Source organism: Anomaloglossus baeobatrachus (genome assembly GCF_048569485.1).
Source record: "Anomaloglossus baeobatrachus isolate aAnoBae1 chromosome 5 unlocalized genomic scaffold, aAnoBae1.hap1 SUPER_5_unloc_14, whole genome shotgun sequence".
Classification (NCBI taxonomy): Eukaryota; Metazoa; Chordata; class Amphibia; order Anura; family Aromobatidae; genus Anomaloglossus; species Anomaloglossus baeobatrachus.
This window is the reverse complement of record NW_027441789.1, coordinates 244,262-272,257: the sequence shown is the minus strand read 5'-3', so window position 1 is coordinate 272,257 and position 27,996 is coordinate 244,262. Positions and strand designations below refer to the sequence as shown.

Below are 27,996 nucleotides of genomic sequence, written 5' to 3'. Positions count from 1 at the left end.
TTATAATATCAAATCCTCTCAGTGGAGATCTTCTATATAACAGAATTCTCCTGATTGCCCCGTGAAGGATGGATATGGACAGGGACAAGATGGCGGAGAAGATATTACACCTCACCCTAGAAATCCTCTTCCGGCTTACTGGAGAGGTGAGAGATTCTGATGACGTCACATTACATCATTCTTATCTATGGGAATAACAGATGGACAGAACTGGAGAGGTGAGGACTCTGGAAATGTCTGTAGTGAGATTTATTACTGTGTCTCTCCATAACCAGGATTACACAGTAGTGAAGAAGACCTCTAGTGAGCGCTGTCAGAACCCTGTGTCTGAGGGATGGGGAAGACCCCTGAGCCCAATCACGGGGCCTCCACCTCACCCCCCGATACATGAGGACATCAATGACCAGAAGATCCTAGAACTCACCTACAAGATGATTGAGCTGCTGACTGGAGAGGTGACACTGCTGGGAATGCTGGGACATTATACAGTAACGCTATGGAGGGATCGGGGGTGACGGTATCATTGTATGTGTCAGGTTCCTATAAGGTGTCAGGACGTCACCGTCTATTTCTCCATGGAGGAGTGGGAGTATTTAGAAGGACACAAAGATCTGTACAAGGACGTCATGATGGAGAGTCCCCAGCCCCTCACATCACCAGGTAATAGACAGGACTAAATACACACGGCCTATAATTATCTGTATGTAAGGAATGAATTCAGTCCCTGTATGTGTCTCCTCCAGTTCTATCCAGTAAGAGGACAACACCAGAGAGATGTCCCCGTCCTCTTCTCCCACAGGACTGTAAACAAGAAGACCCCGATGTTCCTCAGGATGTGTTTCCTCCAGTTCTATCCAGTAAGAGATATCTACTCATGTACTTTCTGCACTAATTTTGTGTTTACATTTTTAGACTTTCTGCTCCAGGGTTTTTTTTAGCTGTATTTTCTTTTCTTCTTCTGCTTCTTCTGCTGTTTGTTTCTAGTGCCTTCTCTATGTTGTTTTGAAGGCAACTCAAAGACCTGCAGAGGGTTCACGAATACTCTGTTTCCCCAAAAATACGACCTACACCAAAAATAAGCCCTAGCATGATTTTATGGGATTTTTGGAGAATGAAATATAAGCCCTACTCCAAAAATAAGCCCTAGTTACAGTCAGGGCCAGCGTTAGGAGGAGTTAAACTGTGCAGTTTCTCAGGAACCCAACTCTCTTCGGGTCCCCATCAGTTGTATTCTAAGGTTGATTGTTTAAGGACCTTTGATGACTTCAAAGTTATGTGACATGATGTAACCAAAGGTCTCATCATTGCAGGAGTCTAAATTGAACAGAATAAAGGCTGGCATGCAGGACTGGTATTAATGGAAAGGGAGAGCAAACTGGACAATTTCACAGAACCCCCATTCTACTAGGTCCCCCAGTGTTTATATACCGATTATAGGACTGCTTAAGGACCTTTTTAACATCACATCATGTGATATAAGGTCTCTTAATTACAGAAGTCTAAAAATAAAGAGGCGATAGGCTGGTGTGTGCGTGTGTGTGTGTGTGTGTGTGTGTGTGTGTGTGTGTGTGTGTTCATGCAAATTTTAACCAGCTTTGCCAAAATAGGCAGAGTTACAGCCGCACACTGAAATGCAAAGGTTTACAACTACCAAAAAAGATGTAATTAAATTATTGCTTTAGAGAGTGTGAATTACTGGCAAACTACCCTGGAAGGAATGGAGACACCTACAGAAGGAGATTTTACACCCTGATTCATCAAAGCAATTATGGCATAAACCACTTTGAAATTTCTCAAAAAAATGTGTGCAGCACAGAGTTTTAAAAAAAATTGTGCAACTTTTGGAGGTTTCACGCCAATTGTAACCAGCTTTGTCAAAATGGGCAGAGCTTGGCCAGAAGAAGGGTGTGATGCCACCGCTTCTCTAATTCATAACAAAATGCAGTGTTCCCTATGCCAGAAATCTCACTCCAATTCATGATGTAATTTTTCAGTGTCCATCGCCAGTCTTGATGAGTTGGAGCTCTAATGTTTATCTGCATAGACCGCAAGAACTTACTACCGGATTGGTTACAAAGCCTAAGGATGGGGGGGGGCGTGGCCGGCTGCAGAGTGATGAGGAAGTGAAAATCCTCTCTGTGTTTCACTCAGCAAAGCTACAAAATACAGCAACTTGGATGGACCTTAGCCTTTATTGAACGAAGGAGAGCACAAGAGGACTCCGTCTGGATCATTTCAGTACCAAAATTACCTAAATCGGGCTCTCCTAGTTCGGAGTCGCTCATAGGTGTCACACGCAACGACGTCGCTAACGACGACGGAAGTACGTCACGAAAACCGTGACCCTGACGACATATCGTCAGATAAATCGTAGCGCGTAACGGGACCTGAAGATGTAAAAATTGGACAACAGATTCAGAATACATTTTTTCCTCATTTAATTTCTGATGTTATGGTTTAAAAAAATAAATGTGCTTTCAAGATATTAAAAACTAATAACATTGTATTTATTTTTAGGAGATTACTGTATTTTGAGTTCGTATGGAAATCTATTATCTTCAGAATTTGAAACTGACAATCAAAGTGTCACACATGATACATATGAAGAGCATGCAGTTGTCCCAGATATATCTCCAGTCCTTCCTTGGAAAGCTCTATCATCTGATCTTTTCAAACAAGTCCAAAATTCTGATTCATTACAGAATTGTCAGCAAAATAAAAGTTACAGTAGGGATGTGGAATATGAAACTGCTACTACAAGGGAGAAACCATTTTCATGTCCAGAGTGTGGAAAATGTTTTATTCAGAAATCACAACTTGTTAAGCACCAAATATCTCACACAGGGGAGAAGCCATTTTCATGTTCAGAATGTGGGAAAAGTTTTATTCGGAAATCAGCTCTGGTTAGACATCAAAGATCTCACACAGGGGATAAGCCATTTTCATGTTCAGAGTGTGGGAAATGTTTTATTTGGAATTCAGAACTTGTTGACCATCAAAGATATCACACAGGGGAGAAGCCATTTTCATGTTCAGAGTGTGGGAAATGTTTTAGTCAGAAATCACAACGTTTTCAGCATCAAAGATCTCACACAGGGAAGAAGCCATTTTCATGTTCAGAATGTGGGAAATGGTTTAGTCAGAAAGCACAACTTTTTCAGCATCAAAGATCTCACACAGGGGAGAAGCCATTTTCATGTTCAGAATGTGGGAAATGTTTTATTCGGAAATCAGCTCTTGTTAGACATCAAAGATCTCACACAGGGGATAAGCCATTTTCATGTTCAGAGTGTGGGAAATGTTTTATTTGGAATTCAGAACTTGTTGCCCATCAAAGATCTCACACAGGGGAGAAGTCATTTTCATGTTCAGAGTGTGGGAAATGTTTTATTCAGAAATCATACCTTGTTAGACATCAGAAAAATCACACAGAGATTAAGCCGTTTTCATGTTCAGAATGTGGGAAATGTTTTATTCAGAAATCAGACCTTGTTAGACATCAGAAAAATCACACAGGGGTGAAGCCATTTTCATGTTCAAAGTGTGAGAAATGTTTTAAGTGGAAATCAGGACTTGTTGTACATCAAAGATATCACACAGGGGAGAAGCCATTTTCATGTTCAGAATGTGGGAAATGTTTTATTCGGAAATCAGATCTTGTTTGTCATCAAAGATCACACACAGGGGAGAAGCCATTTTCATGTCTGGAATGTGGTAAATGTTTTATTAGGAAATCAACTCTTATTGACCATGGAAAACTTCACACAGGGGATAAACCATTTTTATGTTCTGATTGTGGAAAATGTTATTCTCAGAAATCAGATCTCGTTAAACATCTGAAGAAGGCACACAGAGAAGGATCCTTTTTCATGTTGTGAATATTTGAAATGTTTAACTGGTAAATCAAGTCTTGTCGACCATGAGAAAACCCACACAGTAGAGGAGCCATTCTTGCATTTGGAATTTGGCAAATGTTTTTATCATTACTCAGGTCCTGTTGTCAGATGAGTCACATGGGAGAAGGCATCATGATGTACTGTGAGTAAAAGGGTTTTTTTTCAAAAGTCAATTGCTCAAGTAAGACTTCGTCAGGGAAAGCACCATTTTCTTTCTTTTTAAACTTACTGTATTATGATTATAAGATGCACTTAGGTTTTAGAGGAGGAAAATAATAAAAAAATTGTAGCAAAAAACGTAGTCATGATACACTGTTATGGGTGGGTGGGGAATCTTCTGCTGACACTGTTATGGGGGTAATATCCCCCAATTCTGTACTATTATCCCCCATCCCGAGGCCCTTCCAGTTATGTGTCTCTGATTTTGGTGCATATTTCGTTCTTCCTGGTATATATGTTCCTTATCTTTCTCCCATCCTGGTATATATGGCCTTCATCCTGGGCTCATCCTGGTATATATGATCCCCATGCTGGTATATAAGGCCCTCACCCTGGTATACATGATCCTCATCCTGGTATGTATACCTCTCATCCTGGTATATATTGCAATCATCCTAATATATATGATCCCCATCCTAAGCCCATTTCAGAATATATGTCCCTTATCCTGGTATATATGATCCCAATCTTAGTATTTACAAGTGAAAATGGGCCCCCTTACCTCTTGGGCTGCAGGTTGCACCTGCCCCTGGCGTCATCCTGGTATAAATATCCCTCATCACACTGCAGAAATAAAAAAAAATGCTTATATTCACCATCCATCTGCTCCCCCAGTGTGTGGTGTTGTCTTTGATGTTGGCAAGTGAATTCAGTGTATAAGCGGTGCATCGCATGACATCACTGCCATGCACCTGCAGTTACACGCAGATATCAGCTGCCGGAATATTCACTGCTTCCCACACCTGGGATTATTGGCTTGGGGACAAGTGAATTATTAAAAAGAAGTAATAGTCACTGCTCCCCACGCCCATAATGCCACACACCCCTCGATTTTAGCTTCAGTGTCTAGAGGTAGACGGGATTATGGGAGTGAGGAGCAGTGAATATTCACTTTTGTTATTAGCAGGCACACTGTTCGCCCCAGCGCTGGTTCCTGCCTCCTGCACTACCACTCCTCCAGCCACAGCCAGGAGCATTCGGACTATGAGACAACCCCCCTTCCTACACATTTTTTTTTGGGGGGAGGGGCGATGTGTCTTAAAGTACAAAAATTACAGGAATTGGTTAACAATTAGTAAAAGTAAAAAAAAGTACAATAGGCAAAATCACATATCATAAAAGGGCACAAATTATTGTGAATCTGTCTGACCGCTTCAGGCACCACCCTCTTTCACTAAACTTCTCCTACATTTCAGAATAAAAAATGTCAAAAGTCACAAAATGTTTGAACAACTAAGGTGTGTTGCACAAAATGAGTGACTTTTACACAATAGTTTGTAGCACAATGTGTTTGATGACTTTCCCTTTAAATAGTGCTTATCATCATAAAATATATATCATGGGATCCTTTATCAAGATAGCCTCAAAAAAAAACAAAACACAGAACTGCCGCTCAGAGAGAGCTGGAAATTACCTTGTTAAAGTTAGAGGCAGCAAACCAATCATATCCCACTATCCATCTTACCAAACGCATAACAGATATTACATTTCAACTACAAACTTTGTTGACAACAAAAACGGAGCGAGCACTAAGATGGACGCAAGCGACATACTACAAACTTTCCAATAAAATAGATAAACTATTAGCAAGAAAACTTTGTGATTAGGAAAGGATTAACTCAGTATACAAATTAAACAACAATCAGGGAGGCCAAACCTCCAAACCTGATAGAGTATACCAGTTATTTAATAACTTTTATCAATCTTTATATACCCAGACAGCACCTGCTACCCCGAATGCGATAGATAGTGTCACGGGCGGAGGGGCGCGCTCGGGTCCGGGGCTTCTGCTGCTCGGCTCGAGCGGTGGGCCGGACCCGGGGACTCGAGCAGCGCTCCTCACCCGTGAGTGAAAAGGGATGGTTTGTTTGGGGAGATAGTTCGTGACGCCACCCACGGGATGTGGTGATGATGGCTCCACCGCTGCTGGTGATGGGGATCCCGGGAGCGATGGTAGGGAGCAGCTAGGGTGTTGTCCCCTCCGTGGGTAGGGGTTGGTGTTCCTGGGGCCCGGGTGATGATACGGGACGGCTGGATAGCTGGGATGCAGGGTTGCAGAGGCAGCGCGGCACGGTGCCGGATGGCACTGTTGTACTCACTCAGACAGAAAGTCACAAAGTCTCTGGTAAACCAAACGGCCGGATGGACGGGTCCCGCAGCCGGCTGCAGTGTCTTTGCTCTCCCCGGACAGGTGATGGTGGCTGTCTTTCCCTGCACCTGTGTAGAATGTGTTGACTCTTATGGTTTCCCAATGGTAGTCCTCTCCCCGGCGTATTGGTACCGTAAGAGCCCTTTTGCCCGCAGGCTCTGGCCCTTGGATCTCTAGCCTGTGGCGGTGGCTGTATATCCTCACGGTGTGGACTATTGCCTTCTAGCGGGACTTGGGTGTTAGGAAACCCCTGGGGTTCCGGTCACTTTCGGATAAACTTTGCAAGCCTGGTCGGGGTCCGATGGCCCTGCCTGTGTGCTTAACTTCACTCCGCTCCCCGGTTCGGTACCGGTGGGCCACCGCCCAACCCCGGTCCTACGGTTCCGCAGAGATCCGCCAACTCCTGCAGACGGCCACCACCATCTGCCGACCTTGCTGTCAGTGCCTGGGCTGCTACCCAGGCACACGCAGACGTTTTACTCCTCTCACTTTCACCTCCAAAACGAATCTGACTCCTTTTCCCGCCTCCAGGCCTGTGAACTCCTTGGTGGGTGGGGCCAACCGCCTGGCTCCACCCCACCTGGTGTGGACATCAGCCCCTGGAGGGAGGCAACAAGGTGACTGGTGTAACTGTCTAGGGAAGGTGGTGTGTGTGGTGTTATGTCTGTGACTACCTGGCTAGTCCAGGGCGTCACAATAGCTTTTTAAACTCCATAAATCTTCCTACCCTTACCTCGAATTTCTCAGCAACACTTTAAGCTAGAGTCACTAAAGAAGAGTTCGAGGAAATGGTTAAAAAGTTAAAACCTCACAAAGCCCCCGGCCCGGATGGACTCTCAGCAGTTTATTATAAGAAATTCATTCACATTTTGAAACCCCATATTATAAACATATGTAATTACATTCTTGAAGGTAAAGCGATGCCCCTGGAATTTCTCTTAGCACATACAGTTAGGTCCAGAAATATTTGGACAGTGACACAATTTTCGCGAGTTGGGCTCTGCATGCCACCACATTGGATTTGAAATGAAACCTCTACAACAGAATTCAAGTGCAGATTGTAACGTTTAATTTGAAGGTTTGAACAAAAATATCTGATAGAAATTGTAGGAATTGTCACATTTCTTTACAAACACTCCACATTTTAGGAGGTCAAAAGTAATTGGACAAATAAACCAAACCCAAACAAAATATTTTTATTTTCAATATTTTGTTGCGAATCCTTTGGAGGCAATCACTGCCTTAAGTCTGGAACCCATGGACATCACCAAACGCTGGGTTTCCTCCTTAATGCTTTACCAGGCCTTTACAGCCGCAGCCTTCAGGTCTTGCTTGTTTGTGGGTCTTTCCGTCTTAAGTCTGGATTTGAGCAAGTGAAATGCATGCTCAATTGGGTTAAGATCTGGTGATTGACTTCGCCATTGCAGAATGTTCCACTTTTTTGCACTATTGAACTCCTGGGTAGCTTTGGCTGTATGCTTGGGGTCATTGTCCATCTGTACTATGAAGCGCTGTCCGATCAACTTTGCGGCATTTTGCTGAATCTGGGCTGAAATTATATCCCGATACACTTCAGAATTCATCCGGCTACTCTTGTCTGCTGTTATGTCATTAATAAACACAAGTGACCCAGTGCCATTGAAAGCCATGCATGCCCATGCCATCACGTTGCCTCCACCATGTTTTACAGAGGATGTGGTGTGCCTTGGATCATGTGCCGTTCCCTTTCTTCTCCAAACTTTTTCTTCCCATCATTCTGGTACAGGTTGATCTTTGTCTCATCTGTCCATAGAATACTTTTCCAGAACTGAGCTGGCTTCATGAGGTGTTTTTCAGCAAATTTAACTCTGGCCTGTCTATTTTTGGAATTGATGAATGGTTTGCATCTAGATGTGAACCCTTTGTATTTACTTTCATGGAGTCTTCTCTTTACTGTTGACTTAGAGACAGATACACCTACTTCACTGAGAGTGTTCTGGATTTCAGTTGATGTTGTGAATGGGTTCATCTTCACCAAAGAAAGTATGCGGCGATCATCCACCACTGTTGTCATCCGTGGACGCCCAGGCCTTTTTGAGTTCCCAAGCTCACCAGTCAATTCCTTTTTTCTCAGAATGTACCCGACTGTTGATTTTGCTACTCCAAGCATGTCTGCTATCTCTCTGATGGATTTTTTCTTTTTTTTCAGCCTCAGGATGTTCCGCTTCACCTCAATTGAGAGTTCCTTAGACCGCATGTTGTCTGGTCACAGCAACAGCTTCCAAATGCAAAACCACACACCTGTAATCAACCCCAGACCTTTTAACTACTTCATTGATTACAGGTTAACGAGGGAGACGCCTTCAGAGTTAATTGCAGCCCTTAGAGTCCCTTGTCCAATTACTTTTGGTCCCTTGAAAAAGAGGAGGCTATGCATTACATAGCTATGATTCCTAAACCCTTTCTCCGATTTGGATGTGAAAACTCTCATATTGCAGCTGGGAGTGTGCACTTTCAGCCCATATTATATATATAATTGTATTTCTGAACATGTTTTTGTAAACAGCTAAAATAACAAAACTTGTGTCACTGTCCAAATATTTCTGGACCTAACTGTATAACTGTTTTACCAAATCCCAAAAAAAAGACCCCCTGCAAGTGAAAAACTACAGGCTTATATCACTTTTGAATGTTGACCTGAAGCTCTTTACCTCTCTTTTGGCTAGTAGAATTAATCGAGGACTACAAGCACTTATACCTCCAGACCAAGTCGGACTCATCCCGTTTTGCCAGGCACCAGACAACATCCGTAAGAATCTCAATATAATTCAACATGCCAGTAAGTCCAAATCGTCAATACTCCTTCTCGCCCTTGATATAGAAAAAACCTTTACCTCGGTAATGTGGCCATACCTACTGTATATAGGGTGTTGGCTAGATTAGAGTTCACTGAGAACTTCATCCGAACTATACATTTTCTCTATAACAACCCCGCGGCGTACCTAAAACTCCCCACCACTAGCCCACAACCGATACGCATTGGACGGGGTACCAGACAGGGGTGTCCATTATCACCGGCCCTGTTTGCAATAGCGATGGGTGACTCAATAACTTGAAAACTATAGTAGCATACATTTTTTTTTACAAGAAATAGTTGATTCCTGATTTTCTGATCCCATTTGGGGGAGATATTTTGAAAATAGCATAATGTCATTGCATCAAGAAATGTAACCATATAATGCTTTGATTTATTTGTCAATGATTTGAATGACTCAATAAAAATCTGTTGAAACAAAACTAAATATTTACATTAAAAATTTGCAATAAGAAATTGATTTTGTAAGTCTTATTTTCATTTATTTTGAGGTATTGCCTTATTTAACATAGTTATCTAAATGGTCATAAAAAGTGATGTCAAACCGAAGGTTATTTTCGGATTCAGTGCATCCAAAAACATAAAGATTACGTGGAAAAAACAAAACATCTCTTAAAAAAACATTTTTTGCAGACCTATGTTATAGATCCTTTTTCTACATTTAAAACAAAATATGCTCTCCTCATAATAAAAGCTTTTGAGAAAGGAATCTTAGGCGGGCTTTGCACACTACGACATCGCAGGTGCGATGTCGGTGGGGTCAAATCAAAAGTGACGCACATCCGGCGTCACTGGCGATGTCGTAGTGTGTAAAACCTTTTTGATACGATTAACGAGCGCAAAAGCGTCGTTATCGTATCATCGGTGTATGGTCCGACATTTCCATAAATGCCGGTGCAGCGACGGTACGATGTTGTTCCTCGTTCCTGCGGCAGCACACATCGCTGTGTGCGAAGCCACAGGAGCGAGGAACATCTCCTACCTGCGTCCCGGCTGCAATGAGAGGAAGGAGGTGTGCGGGATGTTTACATCCTGCTCACCTCCGCCCCTCCGCTGCTATTGGCCGCCTGCCGTGTGACGTCGCTATGACGCCGTACGACCCGCCCCCTTAGTAAGGAGGCGGGTAGCCGGCCAGAGCGAAGTCGCACGGCAGGTGAGTGCATGTGAAGCTGGCATAGCGATAACATTCGCTATGCCAGCAATCACAAGAGATCGCCACTGCGACGGGGGCGGGGACTATCGCGCTCGGCATCGCAAGCATCGGCTTGCAATGTCGCAGCGTGCAAAGTAGCCCTTAAAGAGAAGCAACCATCATCCAACATATTGTATAACAATTTAGAGCAGACATCAGTTGGATTGATTGTAATGTACGATAAGTTGTATTATTTTCCAAACTGTCATATTCTCATTTTTTATATAAAGAGTTATCCAATAGCACTATACATCCCGCCTTGTCTGACTTACATATAACCAAATAGTTGTTATTTTCTTGTTTATTTTCAGCATTAAATTGATTTTTTGTTAAATTATATACTTTTTATTTTTATTGGAGGAGACATAACGGTGCAGAGCCAACTGGTCCCTTTCTATCATATTCTGGAACATGTGTAATGATGGTAACGAGATGTTACTGGATAATAATGAGGGTTTGAGGCCTTTGGTTTTACATCATGATCCCCCATCAATTCTTCCAAATTACGATCCTCATCCATTTAGTTTAGCATTACAATGGCCTTCTGTTCAGAGAAGGAGAATCCTTCAAATTCATTAAAGGTTGTAAATATATTACTAGAGTAATTCAGACCTGAAACATTTCTATCCTCAGCAAAAAAAATGTCACTGAAAAAATTTAAGCCCCTGTCAAGGACTTCAATCTGCTCAACCGATAAGACTGTGGGTGTCAAAACCAAAACACTATGTCACACCAGAGCGTACAAACACTCAGCGTGCAATGTAACACAAGGGTAACAATGGGAATAGTAAAAAAAGAAGGCCCTGATGATGGGAAGAGGGGACACCTCCTGCAACTCACCTGAGTCTGTACCCTATACTCCCTAACGTCTCTATACGGGTGCTTGCCCCCGTTATCATCATGTGCCTAGGCCTGTGCTAAGCCTGGCTAGTGAGAAGGTCAGCGAGAGCAGTAGTCTCACCATTGCAATACTACAACACATAGGTAAATGAGACAGAGGGAAAATAGACACAAAAAGGAAAAATACTTCAAACTCTTCCAATGCAGCTAAACACCACAGCTGCAATAGTCACAACTCCTCAGCTTCTTCCAGAGACAGGCTCCTTCCAAAGAGGTCAGCATGGAATGAGAATCTATAACTGGCATCAGATGGTAAAATACATGACTTTTTATATTGAAGGGAAGTGGTCACAAAAGAGATGCACCTGAGTTTAATGCTACAAAGGATAGCCAGATTGGAAAGCGTTCTTAACCCCTACAGCATTAAAAGAAAGTAGATTGACTCAAATAATGTTGTAGACCTATGAACAATAAGTTGCTGTGACCTTCTGATCCCAGACTCACCAGAGGTCTCCTCAGAGCGGGACACACTCATGACACATTATCCATAAATTCATTGATATTCAAGTTCATTTTTTCTTGTTCCGTATTGGAGATCTTTTCATATCCTTCTTATTGGTTCTCCTTTTTCTCTTTCTTTTTCTGAATCCTGAAATTCTTTGAATGATGTATTAAAATGAACATTTTCTCTTTAAATTATCAGGATTACAGTCTGAAGATTCCAGATCTGTAGATTTTTGCAGCGTCCGTGCAATAGTTATTGTGTGAGGTTTTCTTTAAGATTTAGGCTATGTGCGCACGTTGCGTTTTTTCTTGCGTTTCCGCAGAATTTTGAGCTGCAGCGTTTTAATGCAAAAATGCAGGCGTTTTGATTTCCATGCAAAGTCTATGGGAAATAGGCATATTCTGTGCGCACTACACATCCAAAAACGCAGCGTTTTTTGTGACAAACATTTGTCAAAATCTCTGCATTTGAAGAAGCAACATGTCAATTGTTTTGTGCGATTTGGCAGCGTTTTGGTAAAATTGAAGTCAATGAGAGTTGTGAAAACGCATCCAAAATCAAAATTCAAGCGTTTTACATGCATTTTTGGAGCTTTTTTGTCAAAATGTAAGCATGCGTTTTTAGCATTATAGTGATGTCAAGAGGTTTCCTTTTGCCCTCACATGCAGCCCGACTTTAAAAAATGAGTCAAACAATAAGATAAATTTATTTTTAACATAAATATTGAATCTCAAGCTTTTTATGAAAATTATCATTATAGTGTATGATTTAAAGCATGATTTTTTTTTTCATTTTTTTCCAAGTGTTTGAATGTTCAAACTTTATTTAGTAGTGTCTTTGTCTTGAAAACGCACCCCATTTTAAGCACTGAAAAAGCATGTAAAACGCAGTCAATACGCAACAAAAACGCAAGAAAAACACATGAATTTTTCATGCATTTATGTGGTCAGAAAGAAATTTGACATTGAGAAATTCTGCCAGAGGATGCGTTTTTTCCTGCAAGGTACAGGACTCAATGTGCGCACATGGCCTTACTTCTGTGAAAGAAGGTGTTTGCCCGACATTGCGCTATGAGCCAAATATCTATCATGGTGCAGAGAAAGGCGGCAATCGCTCTCCCCCCTTTTGTCACGTGATAGTATTTTGAACACGCCCCTATCACGTGACAAAAGGGACGTCATCCCTGGAAGCAGCCCATACAGTCTAGCACTACCCTGAGCATAGTGTGACCGCTGGTGAGGTTTGCGCGCTCACGAGATTATGGGCGGGTACTTGCTGATAACAGTCACAGCCCCGCCCATAATCACTTGCCTGCGCACACGTCACCAGCGGTCACACTGCTCAATCCCCTGAGCCTGGCACTGGGCATGCGCGGGGATGGCTGGAGCAGTGGGCGGTGCATCAGCTATGGAAAGGAGCAATGGGGGCGGCATACAGGACAAGGAGGCAGAATAACGGATGGCAGAGAGCCCGCGCCCGTGTCACATTTACAGTATCTGAATACAAAAAGGTACCACTTTATAAAGCCTTTATTTTGGTCTCACATGGGGCACAATAATCACAGGGACCTTTCTAGAATGCAGCCCAGGAGCTGCAGAGGGGGAATCTTTTAGTTTTTGGGCGAAATTTCTGCTGACAGGTTCCCTTTAACCTGTAATTTAAAGTTAATAAACACACATCCTCATACACACGCGGCTCTGCTCCGTACACCTCGTACACACACGGCTCCGCTCTGTACACCTCGTACACACACGGCTCCGCTCCGTACACCTCGTACACACGCGGCTCTGCTCCGTACACCTCGTACACACACGGCTCCGCTCCGTACACCTCGTACACACACGGCTCCGCTCCGTACACTTCGTACACACACGGCTCCGCTCCGTACACCTCGTACACACACGGCTCCGCTCCGTACACCTCGTACACACACGGCTCCGCTCCGTACACTTCGTACACACACGGCTCCGCTCCGTACACCTCGTACACACACGGCTCCGCTCCGTACACCTCGTACACACACGACTACGCTCCGTACACCTCGTACACACACGGCTACGCTCCGTACACCTTGCACACACACGGCTCCGCTCCATACACCTCATACACGGCTCTGCTCCGTACACCTCGTACACACACGGCTCCGCTCCGTACACCTCGTACACACACGACTACGCTCCGTACACCTCGCACACACACGGCTACGCTCTGTACACCTCGTTACACACACGGCTCCGCTCCATACACCTCATACACGGCTCTGCTCCGTACACCTCGTACACACACGGCTCCGCACACCTCGTACACACACGGCTCCGCTCCGTACACCTCGTACACACACGGCTCCGCTCCGTACACCTCGTACACACACGGCTCCGCTCCGTACACCTCGTACACACACGGCTCCGCTCCGTACACCTCGTACACACACGGCTCCGCTCCGTACACCTCGTACACACGCGGCTCCGCTCCGTACACCTCGTACACACGCGGCTCCGCTCCGTACACCTCGTACACACGCGGCTCCGCTCCGTACACCTCGTACACACACGGCTCCGCTCCGTACACCTCGTACACACGCGGCTCTGCTCCGTACACCTTGTACACACACGGCTCTGCTACATCCACACTGTAAACCCCTCCTGACCCCACACATAAACTTCCCCTCATCCAGCACCATGACAACCAGCACAGCAGAGTCCTGCATACACTGAGGAGCTGATCATGTGACCCCTGACTCCTCCCCTCCATGTGACATCATCACAGGTCCTGTAAGCACAGAGCAGCCATATATCTAGTGTGCGGCTCTGCAGGTGGAGGTAGGTGCAGGGTATTATATATCTAGTGTGCGGCTCTGCAGGTGGAGGTAGGTGCAGGGTATTATATATCTAGTGTGCGGCTCTGCAGGTGGAGGTAGGTGCAGGGTATTATATATCTAGTGTGCGGCTCTGCAGGAGGAGGTAGGTGCAGGGTATTATATATCTAGTGTGCGGCTCTGCAGGTGGAGGTAGGTGCAGGGTATTATATATCTAGTGTGCGGCTCTGCAGGTGGAGGTAGGTGCAGGGTATTATATATCTAGTGTGCGGCTCTGCAGGTGGAGGTAGGTGCAGGGTATTATATATCTAGTGTGCGGCTCTGCAGGTGGAGGTAGGTGCAGGGTATTATATATCTAGTGTGCGGCTCTGCAGGGGGAGGTAGGTGCAGGGTATTATATATCTAGTGTGCGGCTCTGCAGGTGGAGGTAGGTGCAGGGTATTATATATCTAGTGTGCGGCTCTGCAGGTGGAGGTAGGTGCAGGGTATTATATATCTAGTGTGCGGCTCTGCAGGGGGAGGTAGGTGCAGGGTATTATATATCTAGTGTGCGGCTCTGCAGGTGGAGGTAGGTGCAGGGTATTATATATCTAGTGTGCGGCTCTGCAGGTGGAGGTAGGTGCAGGGTATTATATATCTAGTGTGCGGCTCTGCAGGTGGAGGTAGGTGCAGGGTATTATATATCTAGTGTGCGGCTCTGCAGGTGGAGGTAGGTGCAGGGTATTATATATCTAGTGTGCGGCTCTGCAGGTGGAGGTAGGTGCAGGGTATTATATATCTAGTGTGCGGCTCTGCAGGTGGAGGTAGGTGCAGGGTATTATATATCTAGTGTGCGGCTCTGCAGGTGGAGGTAGGTGCAGGGTATTATATATCTAGTGTGCGGCTCTGCAGGTGGAGGTAGGTGCAGGGTATTATATATCTAGTGTGCGGCTCTGCAGGTGGAGGTAGGTGCGGGGTATTATATATCTAGTGTGCGGCTCTGCAGGTGGAGGTAGGTGCAGGGTATTATATATCTAGTGTGCGGCTCTGCAGGTGGAGGTAGGTGCAGGGTCTCTATTATTTTGGGGTCATCATCATTATCATTAACCCCTTTATGTCCAGTTCCAGACCAGTTTACTCCGGTTGTTGATCAGGCACATTTTCATATTAGAAAGGGGAGGAGCCAGCACTGCTTGATCAGACATGTCAGATGTGAGATAAATCCCCTCCCCCGGTCCCGCGTGTGGCCAAGGTGCCCCCCATCCCCCCTCCCCATACTGATCATCTAAGATGGTGGCCGAACGCTGCATTCATCCTCCTCCTCTGATTTCTGTCACATGTGACATGTCAGATGTGACAGAAACGTCCTCCCCAGGTCCAGCTAAGTCACCCCCTGTCACTCCCTGGTCCTCCCCCGGTCTCCTGATACCAGCTGCTGCTCCGTCCTCGCGATCCCTACTCATCCTCTGAAAAATATCGTCCGCATGCGCAGAGCGGTTCTAACCCCAGGACTTGATGCCAGGTGACATTACACAGCTGGTATCAACCCCATTTATTACCCCGTTTGCCACCGCACCAGGGCAATGGGATGAGCCAGAGTGAAGTGTCAGGATTGGTACATCTAATGGATGCGCCACTGCTGGGACGGCTGCGGCCTGCTATTTTTAGGCTGGGAAGGGCCAAATAACCATGGCCCTTCCCACCCTGAGAATACCAGACACCAACTGTCAGCTTCACCTTGGCTGGTGATCCAATTTGGGGGGAACCCATGTTTTGTTTTTTTTAATTATTTATCAATAATTTAAAAAAAAAACTGCGTGGGGGGCCCTCTGTTTTGGATTACCAGCCAAGGTGAAGCTGCCAACTGTGATCTGCAGGCTTCAGCCATCTGCTTTACCCTAGCTGGCTATCAAAAATGGGGGGAACCCACATAGGTTTTTTTTCAATTATTTATTTTTTGGCTAAATATAAGGTAAACACCCTTCACTGCCACATGAAAGTCACTAAAGGGTGCCAGCTTAGATTATGCTGGGGGTGGGACATTATATATGTGTTTGTCCATCCATCCATCCTAGCTTTTTAGGCTATGTGTCCACGATCAGTGTTTGCAGCGTTTTGGACACAGAGTCTTTTCGCTGCGTCCAAAATGCTGCGCTGTGCAGTACAAGCGCAATGGAAGGATTTTTGGAAATCTCCTGCCCACTGTGCTAGTTTTTTCCTTAGCATAAACTGACCTGCAGCGCGGCTTCCTGAGCCTCAGGATGTCAATTTATGCTGTGGAGACGAGAGTTTCGACCAAAGGGAAAATAGAGCTAAAGTCCTCAGCAGCCTGAACCTGGATCGTGGGCCCGGGCAGCTGTGTACCCCAGTGGACAATACTCGCATCTCTGCATGAAAGCTGACATTGCGTCCTAGACACAGTGTCACCTGGTCGTGGGCACATAGCCTAAAAGTGAGAAATTTGGCACTACAGCAACATTTGTGTGAAGTACCTGTGGTTTCAAAATGTTTACTATACCCCAGAAGGAAATCCTTGAGGGTCTAGTTTTCAAAATGGGGTCACTTGTGGGGGTTTCTGCTTTATAGGAACCTTAGGGGTCCTGAAAATGCGACATGGTGCCCACAATTTTTTTCAATTTTTCCAAAATTCATATGGTGCTCCTTCTGTTATGGGCCCTACCATTTGTCCAAACAGAGATTTAAAGCCACATGTGGGGTATCACTGCACTCATAAGAAATTGGATAACAAACTGTGGGTTCACATTTGGTGTTGCTGCTTGAAAAAATGAGAAATTTGGTGCTAAAATAACATTTTTGTGGAAAAAAAAGAAGATTTTCAATATGACGACCTAAGTTTATAAAATTCTATAAAGTACCTGTGGGTTCAAAATGCTCACTATATCCCTGGATAAAATCCTTGAGGGGTCTAGTTTCCAAAATGTGATCACTTTTGATGGAACTCCACTGTTTAGGCAGCTCAGGAGCTCTCCAAATGCGACATGTCATTCGCTAATGAATCCAGCCAATTTTACAGTCAAATGGCGCTCCTTCCCTTCCGAGCCCTGCCGTGCACCCAAACATTTGATTTCCAGGACATATGAGGTATCTGTGTACTCAGGAGAAATTGCACAATAAATTGTATGATGCATTTTTTCCTGTTACCCTTGTGAAAAAGAGCTTTGATGTCACTTGGATGCCCATTTTGTGCCAGTTTTATACTTTTTTTGCTGCTTTTAAGTGTATTCACATCAGGGCTCCGCACTGTATTGTATTTTATTATTGTGACTTTTTTTTATGTTTGTTGTTAAACTGAAAAAAATCCAAAAATTAACCAATTTGTCTTGAATAAAAAACTGGATGAATAAGAAACCAACTTCAGCATTGTGTCTGATGTCGAGCGATACCAGTTTGAATATAAGGAAAATGTCTGTTATTACCACATATATACCCTGCCCCCCGCACTGACTGACAGCCGCTGACCATTGGAACCTGCTGTCAGTCAGTGCTCAGAGCGCGGTATACTGAGTAGTGACTAAAACCGCATCGGTGCCACCCCTATGACTGAAAGCTGGACGCCGTCTCAATATATGTCCATGATCACATTTACATATTTCTTAGCTATTTATTAACACTTATTATTTTGTATATATCGCTGTTTTTTACCTGGTCGGGTCCAATAACAGAGATTTGGATTGACAGTGGCATTTTCCTATATGTCACACATTTGCAAGTGGGGGTCAGTTCAGTTTATTTTTATTTTCATCTTCCTTCCCTTGTAACTGGGACTGATCTAATGACTCAGCTGTGACCACATCCTCTGTATATGGGGGAGAAAGCACCATCAGCGCTTTCTACCCTGTTTCCTCGAAAATAAGACCTACCCTGAAAATAAGCCCTGGTAGGATTTTGGGAACCTTTTTGAGTATAGTTAAAATATTTACCCTACTCCAAAAATAAACCCTAGTTGCGGTTCTATAGGGAAGTGTCCAAGCATCTAAAAAACTTAAAGAATACAGCAGGACATTTATCAAAGAAGGCAGACACTCCCAAAAGAAAGCAGATACCCTCTTCCCCCCAAAAAACTTATTGCACTCACCAGACTCCAAACAATTACAGATGGCAAGTACCGATGGTGGATGGGCTCTCACACAGAGATCTGTGTCACTGTCAGGTTCCTCGCCGTTCCAGCTGCATTACACCAAAGCTGTGTATACAGTGACAGAGAAGGCAGAGGCAGTAATAAACCGTCTCTGCCTTATCTAGAGATGGACGGATTTCCTCTCCGTTGCTACATGATTGTCTGTAGCTGTGCTGCTCTTTTATTTTTCCTCCCACATTGCTGTATGAAGGATTGTTTGTTTTTTTTGGTTTTTTTTTAAATGACTCATAGTTTTTAATTTTACCATAAAATGTACTGAAAATTAAGTAAAAATTCAAAGTACGGTGAAATGGTGAAAAAAAAGGTAACTCCATCATTTTTTTTTTTATTGTTTTTACTCCATTCCCAATGTGCTGGAAGTGAGCGGTCAGCGTGATTCTCCAGGTCAGTGTGATTACGGCAATATCAGACATTTCTTATTATCTCAGTGGTGACTAGAGATGAGCGGACCCGTGGACGTTCGGCTTCTGCTGGTCCAGCTGAACGTTTGTAAAGATCGGTTCTGGACTTGGACTTGACCTGGACTTTATTTGAAGTCACTGATTGGCAGTTCGGGTCTCCGCCCACATGCAGCCATAAACAGATCACTTCCAGGGGAGGGCGGGTTTTTTCAGTTTTATTTCTTGGTGCACAATACATCTGATCACACGAGAGCGGTTTCCATACGTAAAGCTCCCGAACTCCAAACCTGAACTTTGCTATCTTGGAGAAGTCTGAGTTTGTACCGAAAACCGAACTCCAGGTTCACTCATCTCTAGTAGTAAATAAAAATCAGACTTTTGTTATAAAACAAAACAAACTGTTTTTTTTTAATGTCTCTATTTTCCGACATCTTTGTTGAGTGAGGACTTGTTTTTTGCTTGATGAGCTGACTTTTTCATTGATACCCTTTTAGGTGCAATACTTTTATGGGTCGGTTTTGAAACTTCATTTCATGTTGACATTTTTTTTTCCTACCCAAATGATATCTTCCCTCCATTATTATCTCCATTAATTTTATATATGGGCTCATCTCCTTCCCATTCAGGTCCTTATAATATCAGATCCTTTCAGTGATATTATTCTGTTTCAGAAAATTTCCTGTCCACGATGGATATGGACAGGGACAAGATGGCGGAGAGGATATTACACCTCACCCTAGAGATCCTCTTCCGGCTTACTGGAGAGGTGAGAGATTCTGATGACGTCACATTACATCATTCTTATCTATGGGAATAACAGATGGACAGAACTGGAGAGGTGAGGACTCTGGAAATGTCTGGAGTGAGATTTATTACTGTGTCTCTCCATAACCAGGATTACACAGTAGTGAAGAAGACCTCTAGTGAGCGCTGTCAGGCCCCTGTGTCTGAGGGATGGGGAAGACCCCTGAGCCCAATCACGGAGCCTCCACCTCACCCCCCGATACATGAGGACATCAATGACCAGAAGATCCTAGAACTCACCTACAAAATGACTGAGCTGCTGACTGGAGAGGTGACACTGCTGGGAATGCTGGGACATTATACAGTAACGCTATGAAGGGATCGGGGGTGACGGTATCATTGTATGTGTCAGGTTCCTATAAGGTGTCAGGACGTCACCGTCTATTTCTCCATGGAGGAGTGGGAGTATTTAGAAGGACACAAAGATCTGTACAAGGACGTCATGATGGAGGTTCCCCAGCCCCTCACATCACCAGGTAATAGACAGGACTAAATACACACGGCCTATAATTATCTGTATGTAAGGAATGAATTCAGTCCCTGTATGTGTCTCCTCCAGGTCTATCCAGTAAGAGGACAACACCAGAGAGATGTCCCCGTCCTCTTCTCCCACAGGACTGTAAACAAGAAGATCCCGATGTTCCTCAGGATGTGTTTCCTCCAGCTCTATCCAGTAAGAGATATCTACTCATGTACTTTCTGCACTAATTTTGTGGTTACATTTTTAGGGTTTCTGCTCTGTTTTTTCAGCTGTATTTTCTTTTCTTCTTCTGCTTCTTCTGCTGTTTGTTTCTAGTGCCTTTTTTATGTTGTTATGAAGGCAACTTAAAGACCTGCAGAGGGTTCATGAATACCGTTTCCCCGAAAAGACGACCTACACCAAAAATAAAACCTAGCATGATTTTATGGGATTTTTGGAGAATGCTTGAATTATAAGCCCTACTCCATAAATAAGCCCTAGTTACTGTCAGGGCCAGTGTTGGAAGGAGTCAAACTGCGCAATTTCTTAGGAACCCCAGTCTCTTAGGGACCCGATCAGTTGTATTCTAAGGTTTATTGTTTAAGGACCTTTGATGACTTCAAAGTCATGTGACATGATGTAACCAAAGGTCTCTTAATTACAGGAGTCTAAATGAACTGAACAGAAGACAGGCTGGCATGCAGGACTGGCATTAGGGTAAAGGGAGTGCAAAATGAGATATTTCATATCCCCTTCCTCCTAGCGGCCCCACTGTTTATATGCCTATTATTGGACTACTTAAGGTCCTTTTTGACAATGTCTTTGAACACATACTGTAGAGGAGAAAGTATCGCTGAACTATTTCATTAATGCTAGTTTAAGTTTACCTATACTGGTCTGGTGAGGTGTTGTGATCCAGACTTACGGGTGGTTGTTGTGTATTATTGCTGTGAGCTGCTGTGGTGTTAACCCTCGTTGTCTTTTTGTTGCTGCTTTTCTGCTCTTGCTTTTCTCCTTAGTCTCTCACTGCTTATTTCTGTGAGTTTACAATGAGTTCCGTCTGTCTTAATCTGTGTTTCCATCATATTCCTGTCCCTTCTTTCCCCGGGGGGAGAACAGATTAGATCTGGTCTGGAGAATAGTAAGGCACAGGACTCTGGCATCTCCATCTTCAGAGGTAATGCAGAGGTTAGGAATAGTTTAGGGTCCCCTAGCGTGAGGGACAGTATAGGAGCCCCCTGTCCCTCATTATCCTGCAGTCACATTGTGACAATCATTCAGATTATTTACTATAGCACATTCCAGAGAACTGGTGCTAGGAATGGGAGATCCGAATTGTCGAACATGTAATTCTAAAGGCTGCTTTACACGCAACGACATCACTAACGAGATATCGCTGGGGTCACGGAATTCGTGACGCACATCTGGCCTCGTTAGCGACGTTGTTGCTTGTGACACCTACGAGCGACCACTAAAGATCAAAAATACTCAGCTCATCTTTGATCATTGACACGTCATTCATTTCCCAATTATCGTTGCTGGTTGTTCGTAGTTCCTGAGGCAGCACACATCGCTACGTGTGACACCCCGGGAATGACGAACAACAACGTACCTGCATCCTGCCAGCAACGAGGTGGGCGTGTCGTTAATGTGGCTGGTCTCCGCCCCTCTGCTTCTATTGGCGGGCCGCTGTGTGACATCCACAGCGACGTCGCTAGGAAGGTAAGTATGTGTGACGCGTCCTAGCGATATTGTGCGACATGGGCAGCGATTTGCCCATGACTCACAATCGACCGGGGTGGGTGCTGTCATGAGCGACATCGAAATTGGACAACAGATTCAGAATACATTTTTTCCTAATTTAATTATGTTATGGTTTAAAAAAATAAATGTACTTTCAACATAATATCATTAAAAAATAATAATATTGTGTTTAGTTTTAGCAGATGACTGTATTGGGAGTTCAGATGGAAATCTAATATCTTCAGAATTTATAACAGATGATAAAAGTATCAAATATGAAGAGCATGCTGTTGTCCCAGATATACCTCCAGTCCTTCCTTGGAAAGCTCAATCATCTGATCTTTGCAAACAAGTCCAAAATGCCGATTTATCACAGAATTGTAAGCAAAATAAAAGTTACAGAAGGGATGTGGAACATGAAACAGCTCTTACAAGAGAGAAACCATTTTCATGTTCAAAATGTGGGAAATGTTTTACCAGGAAATCAAATCTTGTTGACCATCAAAAAGTTCACACAGGGGAGAAGCCATTTTCATGCCCCCAATGTGACAAATGTTTTAATTTTAAATCAGAATTTGTTGTGCATCAAAGATCTCACACAGGGGAGAAGCCATTTTCATGTTTAGAGTGTGGGAGATGTTTTATTCGGAAATCAGCCCTTAATAGACACCAGAAAAATCACACAGGGGAGAAGTCATTTTCATGTTTAGACTGCGGGAAATGTTTTAGTCAGAAAACAACTCTTGTTAGGCATAAAAGATCTCATACAGGGGAGAAGCCATTTTCATGCTTGGAATGTGGGAAATGTTTTAGTCAGAAGTCAGATCTTGTTGAGCACAAAAGAATTCACACAGGGGAGAAGCCATTTTCATGTTCAGAATGTGGGAAATGTTTTAGTCAGAAATCATATCTTATTTTGCATCACAAAAATCACATAGGGAAGAAGCCATTTTCATGTTCAGAGTGTGGGAAATGTTTTAATTGCAAATCAGAACTTGTTGTGCATGAAAGATCTCATACAGGGAAGAAGCCACTTTCTTGTTCAGAGTGTGGGAAATGTTTTAATTTTAAATCACAACTTGTTGTGCATCAAAGATCTCATACTGGGGAGAAGCCATTTTCATGTTCAGAATGTGGAAATTGTTATTCTCAGAAATCAGATCTCGTTAAACATCTGAAGAAGCCGCACAGAGAAGGAACCTCTTTCATGTGAATATTTGAAATGTTTAAATGGTAAATCAATTCTAGTCGACTAAGAAAACCCACACAGTAGAGGAACCATTCTTGCATTCGGAATTTGGCAAATGTTGTTATCATTAATCAGGTCCTGTTGTCAGATGAGTCACATGGGAGAAGCCATCATGATGTACCATGAGTCAAAGGGTTTTATCCAAAAATTGCTCAAGCAAGAATTAGTCATGGAAAGCACCATTTTCTCTCTTTTTAAACTTACTGTATTGTTATGACCATAAAACACACCTCAGGTTTAGAGGAGGAAAATAGGAAATAAAATGTAAAGAAAAAATTTAGTCATGACGCACTATAATGTTGGGGGGAATCTGCTGCTGACGTGGTAATAGGGGGTAATATCCCCCATTCTGTATTCCTGGGCCCCTTGCAGTTATCTGTCTCTCATCCTGGTGTTTATGGCCTTCATCCTGGTATATAGGATCCCCATCTTGATATTTAAAGGTGAAAATTGGTCCCCCTTACCTCTTGGGCTGCAGGTTGCACCAATGATATGTCTGGTTCTGCTGTCATCCTGCTATATATGTCCCTCATCACACTGCAGACATAAAAAAATGATTATACTCACCATCCCTCTGCCTCACCACTGTGCAGTGTTGTCTCTGATGTCGGCAACTGAATTCAGTGTGTAAGCGGCGCATCGCATGATGTCACTGCCATGCACCTGCAGTTACACGCGAACATCAGCTGCCGGAATATTCACTGCTCCCCACACCCGGGATTATGGACTTCGGGAGCAGTGAATATTCATTCTCTAATTGCAGACAGTCGTGATCACCCAGCCGCAGCTTTACGTTGTCAGCTGGGTGATCATGTGCCTGTTATTAAAGAGAATGAATAGTCACTGCTCCCCACGCCTAAAATTCTGCCCACCCCTCGATGCCGGCTTCAGTGGCTAGAGGTAGATGGGATTATGGGAGTGAGCAGCAGTGAATATTCACTTTCGCTATTAGCAGGCGCATTGTGCTGGTTCCTGCCTCCTGTGACCTATTCCTCCACCGCTACCCCTTCAGCCTCATTTGGGAGCATTCAGACTATGAGACATCACCCCCCCCCTTCCTACACATTTATTTTTTGGGGGGGGGGGATGTTTCTTTAAGTCTGAAAAATATGGTAATTGGTTAACAAATAATAAAAGTAATAAAAGTACAATAGTCAAAATCACATATCATAAAAGGGCACAAATTATTGTGAATCTGTCTGACCGTTTCAGGCATCACCCTATTTCACTAATCTCCTCTGACAATTTTTAGAAGTGTCCCTAATGTCCCCCAAAAGAAACCTCCAGGTTGTGAGATCTCACAGTGAAAGAGTGAGCTCTACGACCCCAGCGCTGCGGCATCCTTCTTAAGCAGTTCAGTAAATTCTTAAAGTATGTGACAGCGCTGGATTAGTTGAGAGCAGTGTCTTGTGCTTAGAGCAGCTGCAGAGATTTGTGGGATCCCGCTCTGCTCACTGAGGTCCCACAAAATGGAAATTCGGGCTCAACTCTGCTAGTAAGTTGGGTATTTCGAGAGCCTTTAGGAACATTTGTGAAAAGTTTTAATACTGGATTATATTTAGATAATTCACTAATCTCAGGTTTCCCACTGCTTTATTTACTAAAAAGCGGAGCCCCAGATTGGAGATAGGAACTCTTAAGTATATCACATTGTATATAATTGCATTTCAAACCTTGTGTTAATAAATGCTTGTAAATATATAATCTTCATGCCTGTCTTTAGCTATTGTTTAGATGTGATGATTTTGCCTCAGAATCTCGAGTTGAGGCACACGTGTAGGCATTTCACACAAAAATAGTGAGGGGAGAATTGAATCACACTGCATCCTAGTGTCACGCTAGGTACGGGGATGTACCAAGCGCATGGCGAAAGGCAATGGGAGGAAAACCCTGTGTCTAGGAAGATGGTGACCCCTGACTTAATCTACTGCTGGTCCCTGGGGTCCATCAACACCCTAAATAGGTTCCGTACCTATGCGCCAAGCTGGATACCTGACCCCAAGTATCCCTAATGCTGGGCCATGAATAGGGAACTGGTGGGATGAGCTCTTCGTCAACCCCACTAATAAACATCTATAGAAACACAAAGGGGACATGGGGAAAAGCATGAACTACTTATCATTAGATAACTCAGGTAGAAGTTCAGCAGAGCTTTCAGCAACAATACCACAGAGGAGAACAAACCACCTGCTTGCAACCTCGCCTTGAAGGAACTGAAAATATCACCAGCACAATCCAAAGGAAGGAAGGGACTATTTAAACACCAAGGGAATACTGATAATCAACAGCTGGGTGAAAGTCGAGCTCCTGCTGGGTGCAAAAGGAAGAGCGATGAATCCAGCAGGAAAGCTCCTATACCAATAAATACTGACAGCAGGAACAATGGAAAGTCAGGAAGCATTCTTCTCAGCCAGAAGCTGTGACTGTCGATGGCGAGAAACCACGTGACTGTTAAAGGCAAGAAACCACATGACTGGCTGTCACCCGTGACACCTAGATATGTGGAAGTTAAGACACTCTGGTCCCAATTCATCAAAGTTTTATGCCAAAAAATTGTCACACAAACTTCGAAAAGTGTCACAAATTTGGCGTAACTCAGAGTCGGTGAAGAGCAAGTAACATTTATGATAACTATGCTGGGGTTTTCTGAATTAATGGGGTTCTGTCAAACCCCAAATGCTAAATGTTTACCTCATAATTAAAAATCAGAATAATATAAAGATAGTGACTCTGATTCCAATGATTTGTCACTTACTGGGCTGCTTGCTATAGTTCTGATAAAATCACTGTATAATCGCTAGGGAATTATCACTAGAAAACTAGTAAAACTGCTGGCATGTATCCTCCATCTCCATAAGCTCTGTATAACCCCGCCCCCACCCCTAATTGGCAGCTTTCTGTCTATGCTCATTGTACACAGCTGCCAATCAGTGGTGTGGGTGGGGTTATACACAGAGCAGCATTTCGAGAACTGGTATATCTTAAAAGGAAGGTGTCGTACCTTAAAAAAAAAAATTAAATAACTGAAAAAATGTAAAGTATTAATGTTTTAATGTTTTGTTAAAATATTATTTGTTTTTAATTGAGCAAAATATAAAAAGAAAAATTAAAAAGTTTGATATTTTCCACTCTTAAACACTAGGGGGAGCAGCTGCTGCAATCCTACTGTAGAAACAGCTCACACTACAGCTGCAGTAAAAGTGGGCGGAGTTTGCTCTCCTGTGTGTGATGTCACCCCCCCTCCCAATTTGGGTGTTTCCAACAAGATAGGAGAGAATGAAACGTAGGAACACCAATTTTGTTGGTGACCACAAATGTCTAAAGTGTCACCAAGGACAGCTACATAGTGCTCCCCACATAACGCTCTGCACACCCTGTACCAGCAATGGTCTGTCGCATGCATGCCCACCCACAATGTTGTGCCACATGCACGCCCGTAATGGTCTGCCACACGGACGCACACAGTGTGTGTGTGTGTGTACACTGTGTATATACTGTGTGCTTGACCAAGCACCCAGCATGAGGGCGGCAGAGCCAGCATGTGTATATATTATACACCATGTACTGTGTGTATTTTCTATATACTGTGTGTATATACCATATACCGTGTGTATATACTATATACCATGTGTACAGTGTGTATATACTGTGTGTGTGACCGAGCAGCATGAGGGAGGCGGAACCAGAGTGTGTATATACTATATACCGTGTAATGTGTGTGACCAAGCAGCATGAGGGTGCAATACTCTGCATGCACACACACAATGCTCTGCATACACAACCACCCGCAATGTTCTGCCACACGCCCGCACACCCGCAGTGCTCTGCCACACACGCACACAATGCTCTGCCACACGCACGCACACACACAATGGTCTGCCACACGCACACACACAATGCTCTGACACACGCACACACAATGATCTGACACACGTGCGCGCGCACGCAATGTTCTGCATGCACGCACACAATGCTTTGCATGCACGCACGCCCGCAATGCTCTTCATGTACGCACGCCTGCACACAATGCTGTGCATACATGCACGCCCGCAATGCTCTGCCACACGCAAGCACACACAATGCTCTGCCACACGCACGCCATGTTCTGCATGCATGCATGCACGCACAAAATGCTCTGCATATGCGCACGCCCGCAATGCTCTACATACATGCACACACGCACAATGCTCTGCCACGCATGCACACACAATGCTCTGCCACCCACGCACACACAATGCTTTGCATGCACGCCTGCTGCGGCAAGTAGAGCGGGGAGGCGGTACACTACTCACACAGGCTGACAGGTGACAGGCCAGGGGGGAGAGCGTGGGGGTGTCAATGGAGATGGTAGCATCGGCGGCGGGGGAGAGACGCCGGTTGTTAAAAATATATGTCCTGCATATATTTTTCTTTAGTTACATGATAAGACGCATGAGAAATAAACTTAAAAAATGTAAAAATAAATAGATGTATTTTATATTGAGCAAAGTGATTGACAAAAATAGAACAGTTCATTAGTTCAGTTACAGAAATGAAAACTAGTATTCTTCGTTAGCTTACATGAGGAGTTCAATAATAGTCCATTTCTTTACTAACTCTGTAGAAATAAGTTTCTTCATCATCAAATGTTTTATCCTAGATGGGTGGATGGATCAGGCTGCAGCAGCTTCGACATGTGTCCTCTTGCAGACACACACCCCTCCGAGTAGGCTCTTCCCCCCCCGAGAAGTC

General features: G+C 44.0%; 2 protein-coding genes across 2 annotated transcripts; both read left to right on the top strand.

Moving 5' to 3' along the window:
* LOC142258860 (uncharacterized) lies at nucleotides 1–7,286 on the top strand. Its single transcript, XM_075331433.1, has 5 exons — nucleotides 1–146; nucleotides 276–455; nucleotides 582–660; nucleotides 744–857; nucleotides 2,518–7,286. The coding sequence occupies exons 1-5, from the start codon at nucleotides 69–71 to the stop codon at nucleotides 3,876–3,878; spliced, it is 1,812 nt and encodes a 603-aa protein (XP_075187548.1). The 5' UTR covers nucleotides 1–68; the 3' UTR covers nucleotides 3,879–7,286.
* On the top strand, nucleotides 4,457–27,996 carry LOC142258859 (uncharacterized). The gene is made up of 6 exons (XM_075331432.1): nucleotides 4,457–4,471; nucleotides 8,947–9,141; nucleotides 19,905–20,084; nucleotides 20,166–20,289; nucleotides 20,373–20,486; nucleotides 22,211–27,996. The coding sequence occupies exons 1-6, from the start codon at nucleotides 4,457–4,459 to the stop codon at nucleotides 23,227–23,229; spliced, it is 1,647 nt and encodes a 548-aa protein (XP_075187547.1). The 3' UTR covers nucleotides 23,230–27,996.

What these genes read in the sequence shown, in the direction of transcription:
- LOC142258860 (XM_075331433.1), top strand. Translation starts at nt 69, where the DNA reads ATGGATATGGACAGGGACAAGATGGCGGAGAAGATATTACACCTCACC. An exon ending in TCTTCCGGCTTACTGGAGAG is followed by an intron (nt 147 to 275) that starts GTGAGAGATTCT and finishes CTCCATAACCAG; the next exon opens with GATTACACAGTAGTGAAGAA. An exon ending in TTGAGCTGCTGACTGGAGAG is followed by an intron (nt 456 to 581) that starts GTGACACTGCTG and finishes TTCTCCATGGAG; the next exon opens with GAGTGGGAGTATTTAGAAGG.
- LOC142258859 (XM_075331432.1), top strand. An exon ending in CTGAGCTGCTGACTGGAGAG is followed by an intron (nt 20,085 to 20,165) that starts GTGACACTGCTG and finishes TGTATGTGTCAG; the next exon opens with GTTCCTATAAGGTGTCAGGA. An exon ending in CCAGCCCCTCACATCACCAG is followed by an intron (nt 20,290 to 20,372) that starts GTAATAGACAGG and finishes TGTCTCCTCCAG; the next exon opens with GTCTATCCAGTAAGAGGACA.